This window comes from Malus sylvestris, chromosome 12, assembly GCF_916048215.2.
Source record: "Malus sylvestris chromosome 12, drMalSylv7.2, whole genome shotgun sequence".
NCBI lineage: Eukaryota > Viridiplantae > Streptophyta > Magnoliopsida > Rosales > Rosaceae > Malus > Malus sylvestris.
Genome location: NC_062271.1, coordinates 16,635,111 through 16,654,471, shown reverse-complemented (window position 1 = coordinate 16,654,471; position 19,361 = coordinate 16,635,111). Strand labels below are relative to the sequence as shown.

Genomic DNA, 19,361 nt, shown 5'->3' with positions numbered 1-19,361 from the left:
CCTTACAAATTTATGCATGTTGTCTTGTTGTGGCCATTATTGTGGTGGTTTATTTCAATTCTAAAACGGACCAGCTGGTGGTTTCGCCATGGTAGTCCATCTTTTCAGGGACCGCGAAGACTCATAGAGGCATATATCAGCCTCCTCTTAGCCACGATCGTGCGATTCACCAACATCAAGAATCGAACCTAAGATGTGCCGTGTGGAATACGAGCCTTAAATTTATTTCCAATCACTGAGTCATCCTATGGTGATCGGTGGTTTCTTTCAATTCACAAGTCTTTTTCTCATGCTTTTTTTTTTTAAATTTATTTTTTTATTTTTTAAAAAGGTGTTTCAGGTCACAAAGTCGGAAAACTTTCATTGCTGCAGATAGGTTCACCTATTGCATTCACTCCAAGTTGAGCACTGCTGGACACTTCAATTTTCTATAAAGATTTGCAACACTAATTGATAATTCACATACTTTTTGGGGGGGATTTTGTACACATACTACTACATTTTGTATAATAAGCGCACAAAATAATAGAAAACATGAAGAATCTATTCACTAGATAATAAAAAACACAAAATCCATGCCCAAAAGAACCCATGAAGGTAAAGGAAATAGTGATTTCCGCACTAGATAATAAAAAACACAAAATCCATGCCCAAAAGAACCCATGAAGGGTAAAGGAAATAGTGATTTCCGCACACCTCTATCTCCATGGAGGATCAACAAACAAAAGTAGAAGAAAAGTGTGGGGAAAGAGAAACGAGGTGGACGGAAATCAGTTCTCGAATGTGACGACAACTTCTGGTTCTAGAGCTTCCAATATATCTTCAATTTGTGCAAGATGCCTGCAACTACTCCCCAGAACAAGATCTCACCAAATATCACATATAAGAGGGTTCCCAGCCTCTCTGAGTGCCACACATCGATGAAAACATGGTTTTGGATCCAATTCACCTGTAAACAGTTCCGGGAAATTGTTACGAAGAAAAGCAATTTTGTGTGATTTTTTACAAGGAGGGTTGGTGCACTACTTACTAGGTTGTTGTCTTCGGATTCATAATACCATCCGTTTACGAATGCTGCAAAGATGCCCTGAGCTGCCATCACAAACACCAGCATTGCATTCATTCCTATCCACTCTAGGAACAAAAATGGCGTCCGATAGCCCCAAACATCGATCTGTTTGTGCATCATATAGCCCATAGTCATTAATTATCCCTGCATTAGTTTCTAAATTGCACTTGAAATGAAAATGTGAACGGGCTTGAACAGATTTAACTGGTTTACCAATAAGTAAAATGCTGAAAAAACTAGTCCAGCTGCACCGCCGGTGAAACAAACATAGCTGAAGCTGTAGAGTTGCTTGTTGATCGGAATAGCTGCAAGCAAGGGGACACATTAGTTAAGAAAACTTAAAAACATAGATTGCTTGAGACGTACGCGTAGCCAAGAAGGCACCAAAAAGGGAAGGAAGCTTACCATCTGTGAAATGTAAAATGACAGCTATGATGATCAAGACAACAGCCACTGAGACCCATTGTTTGAGCCTCTCCGCGTGACCCTGCATGAGAACCCAACTTCATCATTCTTATTGAAATTTCAAATTTAACTGAGAAGTACTGCAGTAATCTGCGAGTTTAGAGAGACGGGTAACCTTGAAATGGATCAAAATGTGGCCATAATGGATGCCAATGACGCCACTAAGGATAGCTGAAATCGAACTGCAAAAGAAGAGCAACCAAAAGTGGTTAAGTTTCATATTTGTTCCTTACAAGTATGCACTTTCCCTGGTGTTAGTGTTGGTCAACTGACATACCTCAACAAGCCTTCAGGTTCAAATGGCCCCTTGCACCAATCTGGAGCACCCTTTCGAAGAGGACCATCACTCGGAGAGCTAAGAGTGCAGGCCTACAAAATTGTCACATACAAATTAAAAATCATATTATATTAACAACAAACTCATAACACAGGACCTCAGGTTCATGCGTAAATGCTCGTAATGACTTGAGCTACAAGTAACAAACCCTTGCTGTAAGTCACGCCTCTATTATAAATACGCATACACAAACACAATGTAGTGCACTCAGTATAAAACTGCATCAAGTAGAGCTAAGAGCTAACCTTCAAGCGTCTCCAGACGGGTTGTGTGTAGAGATGGTTTATTCCCCAGACCTGTCGATCCACATATCCAACGGCATTGCAGGCAGGTCCCAGATGTCCTCTCATCCCACACTTCACCTGAAAAAAAAAGAGGGTAAATGTTAAGCATTGCCAGAAATTGTAATGTATGCTGAAAGCTTCCGATATAGTTAGTCCGAAACAAATATACATACCAAGAATTTTTTCGGTCCGTCCTTTTCGTCTACCACAAAACTCCAATCTGGAACGTATAATGAAAATGTTGTGATCATGTAGACAAGGAATGCGACGAACCCTCCAATCCTGCAGAATGGTAAAAAAATATATATTCACATAGAACAAAGATATTAAATTTGAATTAAGGATATAATCTGTTATATAACTCACCACTGCCATTTATATGCAGTGAAAATCGAGGTGTGTCCAGGGGCAAGTAAAGTTGGTCTGAGCTTGGTGGTGACTGTCTCAATTAGAGCAACAACAAAGTAAACCAATGCTATTCTCTGCTCGCCATTTTACCAACACATACACAACACGAGGAGATTAGATTCGGAAACGTCAGATTAATTAGTCCTTAAGTGAGTTTCATTAGAAAAAAAATAGCTTAAACATAAATTTGGATTGAGGGAAATACCTGGAGGATGCCGAACCATCGGATTTGTTTCATGTCAACTCCATAAACAAGATCATCAGGGGCATGGGAGTATCCTCCTGCACAACATATGAGAGTGAGAGAATTAAAATTTGGAACAACAACAAATTCGATGTGTTATTATTTAAACCAAGTTTCTTGAAAATGAAGGCTTTTTTCTCGACAGAGGACTTTCACCTTGCAAAATAATTCCCCAAAACATGAGCTTCAATGTCCTTAGGATAATCTTCTTGACTGCATCATTTATCTTCGGAATTTTCTGCAAAATCGAAATTTTCACATATTTGGTAGTTATGGCAATGATCCAATTTGCATAAGGAGTATATTAAGCATTTGTTCACTTCTGCCATCTAGCTAGACTTAATTAACCAAAAGTCCAAAGGTAATAAGATTACTATTTACCTTATGTATTTAGTAGTGTGCTTTACATAATATGCAAGAGCGATAAAAGAACTTGAAAGAAGCCTCTGGGGTTAGCCTAGCGGTGAGGTTGTGTAGGGTGATGGATAGTAGATTACGTACGTTTGAAGTTTAAAACCCCCAATGTGACTTAAAAAAAAAACTTGAAAGGAGCAGTGTGTATGTGTATGGTATACCTTGAAGGCAAGGGCTATAGCGACGCCTACAATGAAGAGGAAGAAGGGCATCACGAAATCAGCCAATGTGCATCCATTCCATGGTGAGTGATCAATACGTGCATATGCTCCTCCAGCATCATCTACCAATATCATCACCTGCATGTGCACATACAGATGTGAGCAAAATGTTCTCTTACCAGAGCGTCCAGACTATGATATGTTGTTAATTACACAGTAATAACCTTAATAGTTGGTTAAGTGATATTCAATACATAACGAATGATGTTGTTAGATTGTGAAGCATAACGGTTGAGTATGTGAAATCCAATGACAAAGCATAAAGTAGACTCTAACTTAAATGTACGTACCACTATGGTAAGGCCTCTAAATGCATCCAAAGTAGCAACTCTCTTGCTCTTTTGCTTAACCACTAGAACTGGTTGCTCCTCCCCCTTGATTTCCTTCTCTTCCAGAGGAGCCACCGCATCCACTTTCTTCATCTCCTCATCCTCATGATCATGGGCAATGACATCTCCACCGCCATTACGATCACTACTCGTTGTTACTTTTTTGTCAATCAAATCATCATCCTTCTTATGAAGACCTTCTTCCAATTTCTTAGCATCATCCTCCATGGCTAACTAACGTCTTTCCCCCTCAGAACTAAAGTTTGTTGAAGTTAAAGCTAGACAGTAACAGAAGTGAGAGGAAGGAAAGAGCTAGCTACGTATGAATCTGAGCAAAGACAACTGTGTATGTTACAAGGAGGCCGGCTTTTGTTGGCTTGACTGGAGCAAGGGGCCATGCAATTATAGGAAAAATATGGTAATCATATATAGTTGAAGATTTGAAATATGTTAAGGTTATAAATTGACAATACATAAGAATATATGATGAGTCAGACAAATCAAAGAACTTTGAGCAATGAGAAGACAGAAATATGGTCAGGATTCCATGGTAGATAGCCAGTAACTGCCACAGTAATCGTCCCCTTAAAACGGATGGTTAGCGACAATGGTACGTAGTTAATTATCTTCTGTTTTGTACTTCATGGACTGAAATCTTTGGCTTTACTAACTCTGATTCTTGTGTTGGACCTATTATCTCTTGTTGTCAGGATAATGAATTAATGTCACATGTAAAATAAGGCACGTGTGACTATACTATCAGGTGACTTTCAAGTGTACTGATATATTACAGAATAGATAAAAGTGCAAAATGTATATGATTTGTTTCTTTCAATCTCACTCATTCATTTCACGTTGCATTGAATAATAAGTGATATTGTATGTTTTTCCACAAGTATAAACTATAATAACACTATAAACGTTCAGACAGCCATACAAGATAACAACCCATAACTACTTGATCGTGTACGGACCGTTTGACATTTGATTTGCTGTCTATGTGCCAATTAAGCAATCAAGAAATGTTCTAATTAACAATGAGACGGCCTTATTGGATACATCACAAGTGAACAAAAAAAAAATGGTGGTAATTATGCTCGCAAAATAAAATAATATAACAGATATATGCAGGAGTTGAGCTCTCCTTTTCCTAATCGATGGAGTTCCATTTGGCATTTTCCTGTGTCGATCTCATATCTAAATGGACTTTAAAATGGTCACTAGCTTAATCTAAATTAAACTTTGGAAATCTCTACTTTAAAAAGATTACAAAAAACAAAAAATACAGCATTAAGAAAACATCTCAATGCAGGCCAATGAGCGACCAATTAATTTACAAACAAAAGCATGACCATCTAACTCCCATTTGGGGAGAGTAGGTGCCTCACACGTGCCTATTGTCGAAAAGCTAATTTCGTCTAATCTTTCTCTATCTGGGGAAAGAGAAAAATAAAAAAATAAAAAAATCTTGTATCTGAGTTTCATTCTTGTGACATATCTAATGTAATACTTGATCTTGACCGTCCATTTGTTAGACTGTTTCATGGATAACGTAAACTTGAGTCTATGACAAGAAGTATGATAGTTCTAACAAGTAAGCAAGTAATAAACTGTGTAAAGAAGACTGATTTCTGCAAAACCCTAGTTACGTTAGGCTGAGATAAGTTATGTACAATCTGATGCAAATTTAATAGAGACTAGCAGAAAATACAAGTGAAACTCAGATCACCCAAAGATGTGTGGGTGACTTTGGCCGTTGATGCAAGTGAGTCTTATACACATCAAGAACTCATAATGACTTAATCGTAACTGTTTAAATAGGAGGGAAGTGAAGGGTAAAAAGATTAAAAAGTAAGAATCCTCATTCAGACGAAAAAGACTAACCAGTCCATTAGAGACTGCATGAACTCAGTACATGGGGCAAACTTTCCCAACCAAGCCCACACTCGCTTAAACCCTTACTACTTGGGCAAGCAAAACTTGAAACTGGTCCTGCAGTTGGGCCTTGTGAAAAGATGAGGCATAAATAATTCCTACTAATTAGGCATAAAAACTCCTACTAATTAGGCAGGTAAAGTCGAACTTAGAGACAAATATACTGACTACTCCCCAATAATTCAAATACCCTTGAAGCCAGAAGAAACCAATCATTCATTATGTGGTCCAATCTGATTGAATTGTCAAATACTTAAACCAATGCCATTCAAATCTGGATTTGGAATTTGGTCACAAAACATCCACGCATCTTTGATTGTCCATTCGAATGCATGGATGATTTGACCCGAAAATATGTTTTAATTCGTGTTACTTCGACTTTGTGCCTACTACTAATCAACCCTAATTTGAAATTCAATAATACAAGATTATTCCAAAACTTGTTGACACACTCTCCCTCTATGATTTCAAAAGTTCACTTGATCCAAAATCATAACAAAAACTGAAAAAAAAACCCCTTTTAAGTCTATACATATACACGTGGTATCATATGTGGCATTGTCTCTCATTGATGGCCTTAATATGGTCTCGCTTGTTGATGATAATTGTTTACTATCGTCTTTGTGACACATTCTTAATTATGGTGCTTGTGGTAGCCAAATAACGGTTTACTTATTATGTTTCTCTGTGCAAATTAACTCCAAATCAATATACTGGTTATTGAAGAAAATATATCCACGTGTCATCCCTTGTAATTGTTCTTGCTAATTAATGAAATGTATCTACTTTTTTTTTATCGTGTGATACTAGATGAGTTAAACACGTTTGATATATTAAATTTAAATCATTTGTATTTAAAACTAAACTAATATTTGTATCCAATCGAAATTTGCTTTCGAAGTTGATTCGTATTATTGTATTTATCCTGTTAGAAAAATCATCGGACTTGGATTCTCTGCCCTCCCAATTCGGTGCCCTCCCCGTGCCCTCTTGTTTGTGTGGTCACGGTTAAGCCACGTCAATATTTTATATTATTATTTTTTTTTGTCTTATTATTTTTATAAAAAACAATATAAAATATTAGCATTGATTAACCGTGACCACACAAAACAGGAGGGCACGAAGAGGACACCGAAATGGGAGGGCAAAGAATCCAAGTCCAAAATCATCACCCCCACTCAAATATCTTCCCTTATCCAAAGCTCCTAAAAGACAAGATTTGGAACTTAAGATATAGTCAAATCATACCGTATTGGAATTTGGTTTTTCATGTCATTTTCCCAAAAGTCGGGTGTTCCCTTGAAATTTTACACCTAAAGTAGTCTTTGCGTTCTAACGGAATATGACGCAGTTAGTGAGATCATATTTAGGCAAAACAATTGTTTGTTTGCTACACTATCTGTAAAGAATATGTTAAATTCTAAGTAGAATAACACAATTAAATTCTACGTGAATTGACATACGAGTCTTTTGCTGTCAAATTTAACATATGAAAAAAATGATGTCAATTAATTCTTTAATTATTTTATTATGTGGATCATGTTTATGCACTAATTATAAATCTTAAAAAAGTATTTTATTGATTTTTTTAAATAGGTAAATATCATTTATAACAAAAAAAAAGCATATAGGTTGAAAAAAAAAAAATTGACATTACTACATCAACAATCAAATTAACATTTAACAATCATCTTTTGACATTTTCAATAAAGATGCTCACAGAATTCAAAAGTGTCCATAAATTGAGCTTTCATTTCTTATTCTTTTGTAAATTTATGAGCACAATGTGTTTTCAATCTTTGGGATGAAAGTGTTTTTCAAGGCATGTGTGGTGGAGTGGGACCACAATCCTATCAATGAATTCATTGTTATTGCTTTTCTTAAATGAAAAAGAGTAGGGGAATTGCTATTAGGAAAGAAAAATACATTTGTGTGTGTAAAATAATATTTTTAGAGTGTCAATAATACTTCTAAAAAATAATGTTGCAAAAACTAAATAATTAGTTGAGGTGCCATATGCATATTATTTGCCATATAAAATGGTGCACGGTATGGGTTAAAAATTGTGACGTGACTAGCTTTTTATTGGTTATCTTACAAACAAGGATTGTCTGCCCTCCACTTCCGGTACCCTTCTCGTGCTCTCCTGTTTTGTATGATCACGGTTAAACCACGTAAACATTTTATATTGTTTTTTATAGATATAATAAGACAAAAATAAATAGTAATATAAAATGTTAACGTGGCTTAATCGTGACCACATAAACAAAAAGGCACAAGAAGGACACCGAAAATGAAAGGCAGACAATCCTTGTCCTTTCCATGTCAATGTGTAACTGGTTGTGAAAGGTCTTGCTTGAGGTGATAAATATCTTTACTTTTACGATTTCCACTTTAATAAGTGCATCCAACTGAGATAAAAGGGCTGGCGCCAGGAATGCATAAGTAAACGGTTGAAAAACACGTTTTGGGAATGTTCTTGTGACGTAGGTTGTTACAGTGCTGTATGACAGAATAATTAAATTAGAGGTGTAATATCTACACACCCTATTTTACTTTTCATACATCTTTTTAATTTTCGGTCTTTAGATCGGATGAATTGAAGATTATCAACTTACAGAAATTATCAAGGGGTATGTGAGAAGTAAAATAAGATATGTGAATAACACACTCTTTAAATTAAAACATAATATATATATATATATATATATATATATATTTAAATTTAATACTTAACTTTTACTTTTATTACGTGTAATATTCTAGTCGAACTATTTTGCCATTTAAACCTTTATCAAATGTTTCTTTTTAAGGTATTAGAATAAGTTGTCGTACATGTAAAATTTCACAGCCATACTTATAACTAAGTTGGATTACTATCTGTATTGCCGATATGGTGTACATCAACTTTCATCCAACTTAAATTTTAAGGAAAACTAATGAAAATGGTTTGAAAACTTTGAGTTTTAACGATAAGGATAAAATAAAGGATAAAGTGAATAGTACTATAATTGACTTTTTAGTGTAAAAATATAATTTTTCGTTAAAATGGACAATACCGAAAGTTTTTCGTTAAAGTTCCTTAAATTTTAAACTAATACTGCCATTCAACACTTTATTAGTTAAATTTTATTAAACCAATTTGAACTTGACTAAAATAGAAGCCAATAATGCTCCAAAAGCCAGCTGTGCAAATCAGCATATAAACTTCATTACAAGATGCTGATAGAATCATACAATAATTATTGTGCATGTATATTAGGCCTAAATATTACCCCGTGTAACTCCAACAAGCATGCTCAGTCAACTTTCAAAGATATTTTTTTGGGGTTCTGGAGCAGCAAATTATGCGGAAGATTACGGATTTGGATCCTCTCCTAAGCCCAAGGAGAGGATTCTCCTGACCAAATATTCTGGGCTATTAGATTTTCATCCAACAATTATAATTATTATAACTTTAAAGATATCATCTGTTTGTAGCCGTTGAATAAAAATCCAACGACTCAAAATGCTCGGTCAGGAGGATCCTCTCCTTGGGCTCATGAGAAGATCCAAATCCGAAGATTACAGCTCAAAAGCATGGTAACGGGGCATGGTAGTCTAATTCAAGATTGACAAAAAAATTCAAGATTGACTTACAGTAACAAGAATACGATTCTTTTCACAAGGACTGTTGATGTCTACGAAACTAGTCAGCAAATTTGTATTTTCTTTAATTAAAACTAACAAAATAATGAGATCAAGACTCAGTTTTTATATTTGATAAAATCAACGTAAAATTTAGTGAGATTAATACATACAGAATATCATTGATAGAATATTATCCTAGTTAGGACTGGATTTCAAAAACTTTAGAAGTTGCCGCCGGCCTCGTGTAACATGTTGGTTTAATGCACATTTACAATTCATATGTCCATGATGGAATATTTTCTTAGTTAGTTTCTTTGTTTCTACAAATATTCTAGTTTTGTAATATAGCTTTCTTACTTTTCAAGGAATCCTATTCCATTTCAGTTCTACAATCATACGTTTCTAAGAAGTACCTTACTTATGTCATCCTTACCGTAATTTTTTGTATGCAATGGTCATGCAGTTTGCACATCACGTTTGTGTATATATGCATATGGTTAATTTGCACTATTGAATCTGATTCTTTTTACAAAGACTGTTGACGTCTACTAAACTAGTCATCAAATTTGTATTTTTGTTAATAAAAATCAACTCATTAGAAATTTCGATAGGCTGCTTAACTAGGACAATTTTTATACCAGATAGGTTTGCGCCTCAAATTGATCAATAAGACCAAAATACAAGAAATATCATGTTCATATGAAAATACCTTATATGTATTAGGTAGGCGATCCGCAACCTTACTGTAACTTTTGTCCTCACATCGTGTAAATTTGTATGTATGCATATGGTTAATTTGTACAAAAAGCATTTTCACATGTTGCAAAAGGAGCACAAACTGAATCCAAAGTCTGCAGTGCACACTTTAAATTAAAAAAACCTTTCAACGATTCCTTGAGGTAGGTCAAGTTTATAGTCAATGTGAAACCTCCATTTCTCACTCCCTTCCAGCCAATCTTTTAATATATATATATATACACACGCATTGGAGATGCACTATACTGCTATAAGTAACAACTCAAAACCCCACCAAGAGTGTTGGAAATTCTTATCCAGAACAAACAAAATATGGTGGCGGCTGAGTTCACCTCTGGTTTTGGTGGTTATGGGAACAAGGAGATGAGGAGCTTTGGCTTTCAAGTTCTCCATGGCAGATGGTTCATGGTTTTTGCATCAATGCTTATCTTATCCATGTCCGGCGCGACGTACATGTTCGGCCTCTACTCAGATGAGGTCAAAATCTCTTTAGGCTATGATCAAACGACAGTCAATCTTCTAAGCTTCTTCAAGGACTTGGGAGGTAATGTCGGGATCATAGCCGGGCTCATCAACGAGGTAACAGGCCCATGGGTGGTGCTGTTAATCGGGGCGCTCATGAACTTTTTCGGGTACTTCATGATATGGATGGCGGTGACTGGTCGGACGTCGAAGCCTCGCGTGTGGCAGATGTGTTTGTACATCTGCATAGGTGCAAATTCACAGACGTTTGCAAACACGGGCGCGGTGGTGAGCTGTGTGAAGAATTTCCCGGAAAGTAGAGGTAGTGTTCTGGGGATTTTGAAGGGACTTGTTGGCCTGAGTGGTGCAATTATCACGCAGCTCTTCCATGCTTTCTATGGAAACGACTTAAAGTCTCTGATTTTGTTAATTGGTTGGCTTCCGGCTTCTGTTTCGATGGTGTTTCTTCCGATTATTCGGTTGATAAAGTACGTCAGACAATCGAATGAGCTCAAGGTTTTCTACAATCTTCTCTACATTACTCTCGGCCTAGCTGGATTTCTCATGGCTATAATTATTATACAGCACAAGCTGAAATTTTCAAGAACTGAGTACATCGGAAGTGCTTCAGTTGTGACTGTGTTACTCTGTCTACCCCTCGGCCTTGTTATATTCGAAGAATTGAAGATCCGAAAGAGTAAAATAAGAGCGTTGAACGATCAATCTGAGCTCAAAGTAGTAGCCGAGAATCCAGTTCCAGCTCCTCCTCCTCCTCCTCCTGTTGAAGTAGCCCTGCCACTTGCTGCAGAGTCCCCACAAACACAAAGCCAGCAGAAGCCAACTTCTTGCTGCTTCAGCCGACCGAATAGAGGTGAGGACTACACCATACTGCAAGCAGTTTTCAGCGTCGACATGCTGATCTTGTTCCTTGCCACAAGCTGTGGTGTCGGTGGGACTTTAACCGCCATCGACAACTTGGGTCAGATTGGGAGCTCATTAGGTTACCCATCTGACAGCATAAGCACTTTTATATCTCTGGTGAGCATATGGAATTACCTCGGAAGAGTCACTTCCGGCTTCTCCTCGGAAGTGCTTTTGAAAAAATACAAGTTTCCTCGCCCCCTCATGCTCACTTTTGTGCTTCTCTTGTCATGTGCTGGCCATCTTCTCATAGCTTTTGGCGTCCCCAATTCTCTTTACTTTGCTTCGGTAATCATTGGGTTCTGTTTTGGGGCACAATGGCCATTGATTTTCGCCATCATATCGGAGATCTTTGGCCTCAAGTACTACGCTACTCTGATCAATGTTGGTGGTGCTGCTAGCCCTATTGGGGCTTACCTTCTCAATGTCAAAGTGGCCGGAAATTTATACGATGCGGAGGCCTTGAAGCAATTGAAGGCTTTGGGAAGGACTAGAAAAGAGGGGGAGGACTTACGTTGTGTGGGAGTGCAATGCTACAAATTGGCTTTCATTATAATGGCCGCAGTGGCATTTTTTGGGAGCCTTGTTTCTTTTATTTTGGTAATTAGGACAAGAAAATTTTACAAAAGTGATATTTACAAGAAGTTCAGAGAGGCAGCGGAGGCAACTGAATCGGATAATGTAGCTGCTGCTTCAGGTGGTTTGGTGCCTCCGAGAGAAATGGACTCCAAAGCTCCTGTGAATTCTGCAAATCCATCAACCTCCTAAGATGGTTAGGATAAAGCAATGAGATAGTTGACTAATAGCCTCTATGCATGTATGAACGATTGTTCAGATGGTATTCTTGTAGTTTCCAAGTCATTTGCAAAGGAATAATCTTACATCAATATGTTAGGAACATGCTTTTAGCTTAACAAATCTACAATTGAGATCATTTACACATTTCTAAGTGATAGAGTAATTAAATTTTTGCTAAATGGAATAGTTTTACAATTTGACTACCGTCTACCGCATAAAAGGACATGTTTCAACCGGTTTCTATGTAACTTGTTGGCTTTAAAATATAATAAAGGTCAGCATGTCATGAATTTGACTAACCTGAATAGATCAACTATCATCCTTACCAAAAATAGCATAATGCGTAATTTGATATGCATAAAATTTGTGTTCAAGCAGCATTAAAATTGCGATCCGTGGGGTGTTAGGTGTGTGATTTGCAAGCATATTGTGCATGGTATGCAAGCATATACCTAACATGCAAACAATTTGATATATAAAGAGTATCTTTAAGCTTTATTTGGGATTGTTTTTTAGAAGGTACTTTCATTTCAAACGAGCTGAAAATGGGGTTTTAAAATATTTTTTAGGGTTAATTTCAGTTTAGTACCCTTAAGTATTTTTGGTTTTCAATATTTAGTACATCAAGTTTTTTTAATTCCAAAGTGGTACCTGAAATCAAAATTTTGGAACAATTTCATACATTCATTTAGGTTGCTATTAAGTCAGTAGTACACTAGCCTATACCTCCTATTTTGTTAATTTAAGAATCTTTTCTTTCATAACAAAAGCTTTTCAAAAGCTACATGAATCCCAAATGATCATCCACAATATATGGTGTAGGTATGTACCAGCTTAAATTGTTGACTATGCCATTGGTCAATGTCTTACAGATCAATCTGAATTGTTTTGTTCCTTTCCTGCATGGAGTCGTGTGGACCAAACCCAATCGTGTGGGCATACTAGATATGTACCACCACTTCAGTCATGGGGTATGAAAACTCAGCCTAGCTTTCCCAAACCTAATTTTGACACCTTTGTTTTATTCTTTGGGGTCGACATGTATTTGCCAATGCCACACCTTAGCTATAACAACATCTGCCCACCTTTGTTCTCTCATCCACCACCTCCGTATCTCCTTCAGATTCTGCAGAAACCTCCCAAACTTCGTCCCCTTTCCACGTTGGCAATAGTGTAGTGAAGTAGGACTAGGGAGTTTTTCTTTCCTATTTTCTTGGTTCAAGGACTCAAAATACCAGCTACCATTCAATTTATGGCAGTACTAGCACTCTTTCGGCAGAGCCACGTCTATCTTCATCCATCAATTTGTTTATGCGATGTAATAAGAAAGATAAATATAAAATTGTAAAGAAAAACGGTGATAAAGACAAAAAATTTCATAATTTGGCCGTCAAATGCCACAAAACCTAGAAAAGCACAAAATATGATGTGTAAGCGTGCAATGATACTTTTTGACGTTTGGGAAAAAAGTTGTGGTTATACATGTATGCTTGGAGACACAAGCAGGTGAGACTTTAAATTTTTAGGGTTTTGTCGGAGCTTTCTTTGTGCACGCTGCCAACCGGTGGTGTGCTTATATCAATGTATATATCACCATTTAATCTTATTGGGGCTTCAACTTTTCTTTGCCTCAAGTTCTTTGTGCTTACCCCACAACACCAATAATTTACAAGACAAAGAAAACAACTCACGATCGACCCCATTGCTGATTGCCGTCTTATGAGGGTTACCGGCCCAGATTAAAACACAATTTTGTTTATTAATTAATCAAGAAGGAATCATTATGTTTTTACTCAAAATTTCCCGTAAAAATTCACTAGAATAAAAGAACTGTTGAAAATATCAGCATTGTTGACAACGTTGGCTAATAATTGAATGCCCACTAATGGATTTTCAACTAATGAAAATATTGGCAGTAGACTTTGGAATTGTAGGAATCGCATTTTCAAAGTATATGTTGTAAATTTTGAATGTACAATTAATTGGTTTGATCGGAGCTGCTCTATAAATAGAGCGCTCTGTATGCCTGCAATAACATACAGAAGAACAGAAAGAAAGAAATCTCTTCCTCCATCTTTTATTTGTCATTCACTTGAGCTATAGTTTTAGTGTGATATTTTACATTTGCTTCGCACCTATAAAAAAGGTTATCCCTCTAACTTTTACATTTTTATAACACGTTATCAACACGAGTCTCTAAATATAACTATTTCTCATTCTTCTTCGCCGAATGTAAATCATTTCTCTTCGCCGAAAGAAAAAATGTTTCCTCTAAGGTTTTTACTGTTTATCTTCTTCCTCTGCCTCAACTGCGCGGTATACCCTCGCGACAAACTGTTTGCTCCATGCCTGCTTCTAGTTCTCCAACTAGCGGTTACATACATCTTTGATTTCTTGTTTGGTTTAGATATTGATTACTAACCCAATATTTATTTATGTTGATTTTACTGCAATCTAAGATGATGCGGTACAATCGCCCATCTTGAACTGCAAATTTCATTTTATTGCGATCCAAGATGGGGCGGTATCATCGCCTATCTTGAATTACAGATTTAATTTTATTTCAAATTTTAGGTGGAGCGGTATAATCGCCCGCCTTACCCTGCATATTTAATTTGCCTGCAATTTAATTTCATTGCAATTTTTAGGTGGTGCGGTATAATTGCCCACACTGCTATGCATATTTAAATTTTTCTTGTTACTTGAGTGGTGTGGAATAATCGCCCATTCTATGTTACATCATTTCAATGAGAATGGTGCGGTACAATCGCCCTTATCATTCACCCTGAAAATCTCGAGTCAGAAGTTTCGAGTGCTTATCATTTTGGCCTGAAGATCAAAATGAAAAATTTCTAAGAACCAGAAGTTCTAACACTATATTCCTCCAGGAATACATATTGTTGCAAGTTCTTACACATCTCATTTTTCTTTCAGAAAAGAAAATGGCGAATCTGACGAAGCTTGAATATGCTGCCCTGAAGATTACCGGGAAGAATTACCTTACCTGGGTACTGGATACCAAGATCCATCTGGACGCAGGGAATCTTGGAGATACTATAAGGGAAGAGAACAGCTCATCCTCTCAAGAGCGGGCGAAGACTCTGATTTTTATTCGTCACCATCTTGATGAGGCACTAAAGAGTGAGTACTTAACGGTTAAAGATCTGTTAGCTTTCCGGCAGACTTTGAGAAGCAGATACAATCACCAGACAACGGTGATTCTTCCAAGAGCTCGCTATAAATGGTCTCACCTAAGGATCCAGGATTTCAAGTCAGTGGCTGAGTACAATTCTGCGTTATTCAGAATTATCTCTCAGATGAAGCTCTGTGGGGATACCATTACTGAGGAAATGTTGCTGGAAAAGACTTACAACACATTTCATGCCTCTAACGTGCTCCTGCAGCAGCAGTATAGAGCGCAAGGCTACACTGAATACAACCAGTTGATATCTGTGCTCCTGGTAGCTGAACAGAATAATGAGCTCCTGATGAAAAACCATAATTCCCGACCTATTGGATCTGCACCATTCCCATAAGTGAATGCTGCTTCCCTCAAAGTGAACACCAAATCCTCTGGTGGTGATAATCATAAACGAGGATGTGGCCATAAGCGAGGTTGATGGAATAGGAAAGGAACCATGGTGGTCAGTTTCACAACCAAGTTCCGAGGCATAATTCAGGCCCGAGCTTTAAAAATGTGAATCGTCACAAAGACAAAGCTCACATGAACAATGCTCCCAGGAACTTTGGAGGAGCCTGTCATAGGTGTGGTGGCTATGGACATTGGGCGTGCACTTGTCGTACCCCAAAACATCTGGTGGAGCTGTATCAAGCCTCCCTCAAGGAGAAGGGTGTCGAGACCAATTTTCTCGACCAGGCTTAACCAATGGATATACCTGATCTAGTGTTTGATTTATCAGGGCAATTGGACATAACTCACTTAGATGTTTCAGACTTCATTATGGAAAGGGGGAATAAAGTATACCGGTCTGACTAAATCGTTTATGTTTGATGTACTTTTATTATGCTGAACTTGTTGTGTAAAACTAGCATTTCAGATTCAATAAAAGTGGCATGTACATTTCTTGTTATAACTCTGATTCCCTTACTCAGAAAGCATGGATAAAAACTATGGTCATTCTCATAACATGAGAAATGGCGGAGATATCTGTCTTGCAGACTGCGCAACAACGCATACAATACTTCGAGATCGAAAGTATTTCTCAAGCTTGATGTTTACAAAAGTAAAGGTAACAACAATATCAGGCCAATCAGATGTGATTGAAGGCTCAGGGAAAGCACATATTATGTTACCAAATGGAACAATACTATCCATACAGAATGCGTTGTACGCCACTCGATCTACTCGAAACTTATTGAGTTTCAAAGACATACGTTTAAATGGATACCACATTGAAATGAAAAGTGCAGAAAATGTGGAGTATCTATGCATTACCTCCAATGATACCCAGAAGCGTATATTGGAAAAGTTGCGGAGTTTGTCGAGTGGATTGTATTATACATACATAAAGACAGTTGAATCACATACTGTTATGAACCAAAAGTTCATTGATTCAAAAGTTTACATGCTTTGGCATGACCGTCTGGGTCATCCAGGATCCACCATGATGCGTAGGATCATGACCAACTCTAATGGACATCCATTATTGAGCAGAGACATTGCTATCTCAAATGATAACCCTTGCAAGGCTTGTTCTCAATGGAAGTTGGTAATTAGACAATCACAACTAAAGGTTGATGCTGAATCCCCATCATTTCTACAAAGAATTCAAGGGGATATTTGTGGACTTATTCAACCATCTTGTAGACCATTTCGATATTTTATGGTTTTGGTTGATGCATCCACCAGATGGTCACATGTTTGTCTCTTGTCTACTCGGAATGTAGCTTTTGCAAGACTTCTTGCTCAGATATCTAAGTTACGAGCACAGTTCCCAGATTATCCCATTAAGTCAATCCGACTTGATAACGCTGGTGAATTTACGTCTCAAACTTTTGATGATTATGTTGGAAGTATGCCCACAAAGCCACTAATTTGATGTAATAGCTTTTGGAATACTTAATGTATTAAACTTTTATATGTTTAATGAAGGGCAAAGCTTATTGTTAATCACTATTTATTGTATCATGTGTTTAAGCAATAAGGGAATCCAAGGAATGTATTTGATCTAAGAGATAAGTGATTTAAGTAAGTTAGATTAACGAGACCTTTCTTTTATGTTCATTCCTAAAACGTTCCTAGCCATAGGATTGCCAATTGGGCATTGACAATCCGCTAAGGTTAGTATGTGTTATGTCGACTCAAATGTGAGTATGACTAGTCTCAAGTCATTTAGTGTTGGACACTAAGACAAACACATAGGTGCTCGAAAGAGTAATCGAGTACACTGAACAACGATCAAAAGAGAGTTCGAACATACATGTCATGTAAGAACTCGATAGTTGCAATATGCAAAGTAGTCATTTGACCTGAGGCATCATAGATGTCTAATGGTTAGGTCCTTGACCTTTGATCATGTCAAAGGCATTCCATTGGAGTGTCCACGGCATTGTTGGGGTCAAGCTATCTAGTCATGTAGGCATATGAATGCACAACAAGGGATTTCTAACCTTCCATGGTGGAAGGAGAATACTCTAAGATATGATTCAAGAGTCTTTGGCCAAAGCATATGAATATGACTTAGGAAGTTTGTTCCAAATCATATTCAATTGAATCATATAGAGAAGTATCACATTGGATAGTAGACATGAAACAAACTATCATTCAAACAATGTGATTAAGAGTATTGTATTAGAGAAGGATCGTATTGCATTGTAGTTGTAATTGGATAGGTTCTCCAACCACTTCTAATTAGCTTGGGTAACCATGACATGTTGCTAGGTGTCACTCATGGTTTGTGGAAGCCCTAAAGATTAGCAAACACTAATTTTAAGGGAGAATTGAAATGTGGTTTTAATTCACAATCGATCGTTAAGAGTAACAATCGCCCATTACCTCGCTAAATGGAACCTAATGGATCGTACACCGAGTAAGGATGAAAGTGAAGAAATCAAATGAAATGGATATGCAATTAAATGGTTTGATTGAAAAATGGTCAAGGTTAATTAAATAGTTAATTAATTATACGAAATGTTCGTATTGGGCTTTTAAGTTAGTTTTGGGCTTCGGGGCCCAAAAGCGTTTTGATCCATAAGGCCCATTATGTTTAAGTTGTATGACAACCAAAACAAAATGGGCAATTAGCCCAATAACAAAGGGAAGGCCGGCTATTAGGGTGAATGTTGCAAACTTGGATTAATTACAAGTTTGCCACTCACTTGTAATGAAGTATAAAAGCAACATTATAGCTTTATTTTCATTAGGGGTTTTTCTTTGAGGCAAAGAGGTGAAACATTTTCTCTCTTTCTCTCTACAAAGAGGCCGGCCACTTAGAAGAGATTAATCTAGCAATCTTTTCTTCTCTAAGTCATCCATTTTCATCTTCACACCTCACCCTTGGTGTAGAGACTTAGAGACACCAAACCTTTGGTGTTTTGGAGATCCTTTCCTCACATCCTCAAGGACCAAAGGAGCACAAAAGGAGAAGGAAATCACAAGCAAGATCCAAGGAGCTTGGAGGTGACTTGAAGGCCCTCAACTTGGGTGAATCCCTTGTGTAAACAAGGATGAGCTTCAAGGGTAAAGAATCTCTAAATTCTTCATTCTCTTTAATGTTGTTAAAGAGTCTTTTGGTTCACCATATACTAGACTTTGAAAGTCATGGGTTTTATGAATTGTTTTTTAATGCATGCCTACTTTAATGTGTTAATAGTTTGCCTGTGTATTCAAATGTTCTTACTTGTTCTTAGCTAGGACACAATTTGTCCTTCAGATTACTACATGACATTGGGCATTGATGTTGAACACCCTGTTCCTCATGTCCATACTCAAAATGGTTTAGCAGAAGCATTGATCAAGCGGCTTCAGTTAATAGCCCGCACTCTGCTTATGAAAACCAAATTGCCAGTTTCTGCATGGAGACATGCCATTCTACATGCTACATCATTGGTTCGATTGAGACTTATAG

General features: G+C 37.1%; 3 protein-coding genes across 3 annotated transcripts; 2 read left to right on the top strand and 1 right to left on the bottom strand.

Annotated features, from left to right (window-relative positions):
- Window positions 1-436: 436 nt before the first annotated feature.
- On the bottom strand, window positions 437-4,137 carry LOC126593712 (uncharacterized). Its single transcript, XM_050259818.1, has 13 exons — window positions 3,733-4,137; window positions 3,383-3,520; window positions 2,964-3,045; window positions 2,769-2,845; window positions 2,522-2,637; window positions 2,329-2,437; window positions 2,117-2,233; window positions 1,812-1,903; window positions 1,650-1,716; window positions 1,475-1,556; window positions 1,283-1,374; window positions 1,031-1,174; window positions 437-949 (listed from the first exon to the last, which is right to left on the bottom strand). The coding sequence occupies exons 1-13, from the start codon at window positions 3,997-3,999 to the stop codon at window positions 803-805; spliced, it is 1,530 nt and encodes a 509-aa protein (XP_050115775.1). The 5' UTR covers window positions 4,000-4,137; the 3' UTR covers window positions 437-802.
- Window positions 4,138-10,320: 6,183 nt separating this feature from the next.
- On the top strand, window positions 10,321-12,362 carry LOC126593612 (uncharacterized). The gene has a single exon (XM_050259711.1). The coding sequence runs from the start codon at window positions 10,405-10,407 to the stop codon at window positions 12,241-12,243; it is 1,839 nt and encodes a 612-aa protein (XP_050115668.1). The 5' UTR covers window positions 10,321-10,404; the 3' UTR covers window positions 12,244-12,362.
- A 2,032-nt stretch (window positions 12,363-14,394) lies between these two features.
- LOC126594563 (uncharacterized) lies at window positions 14,395-16,242 on the top strand. The gene is made up of 2 exons (XM_050260925.1): window positions 14,395-14,419; window positions 15,208-16,242. Exon 2 carries the CDS (start codon window positions 15,216-15,218, stop codon window positions 15,807-15,809), a length of 594 nt encoding a protein of 197 aa, XP_050116882.1. The 5' UTR covers window positions 14,395-14,419; window positions 15,208-15,215; the 3' UTR covers window positions 15,810-16,242.
- The last annotated feature ends 3,119 nt before the right edge of the window (window positions 16,243-19,361 follow it).

Excerpts from the sequence above, each read along its gene's own strand:
- LOC126593612 (XM_050259711.1), top strand. The coding sequence starts at position 10,405 with ATGGTGGCGGCTGAGTTCACCTCTGGTTTTGGTGGTTATGGGAACAAG.
- LOC126593712 (XM_050259818.1), bottom strand. The coding sequence starts at position 3,999 with ATGGAGGATGATGCTAAGAAATTGGAAGAAGGTCTTCATAAGAAGGAT. Across the intron at positions 1,904-2,116 it reads CCGTCTGGAGACGCTTGAAG|GCCTGCACTCTTAGCTCTCC; the intron begins GTTAGCTCTTAG and ends ACAATTTTGTAG. Across the intron at positions 1,175-1,282 it reads TTTCAGCATTTTACTTATTG|ATCGATGTTTGGGGCTATCG; the intron begins GTAAACCAGTTA and ends ATGCACAAACAG.
- LOC126594563 (XM_050260925.1), top strand. The coding sequence starts at position 15,216 with ATGGCGAATCTGACGAAGCTTGAATATGCTGCCCTGAAGATTACCGGG.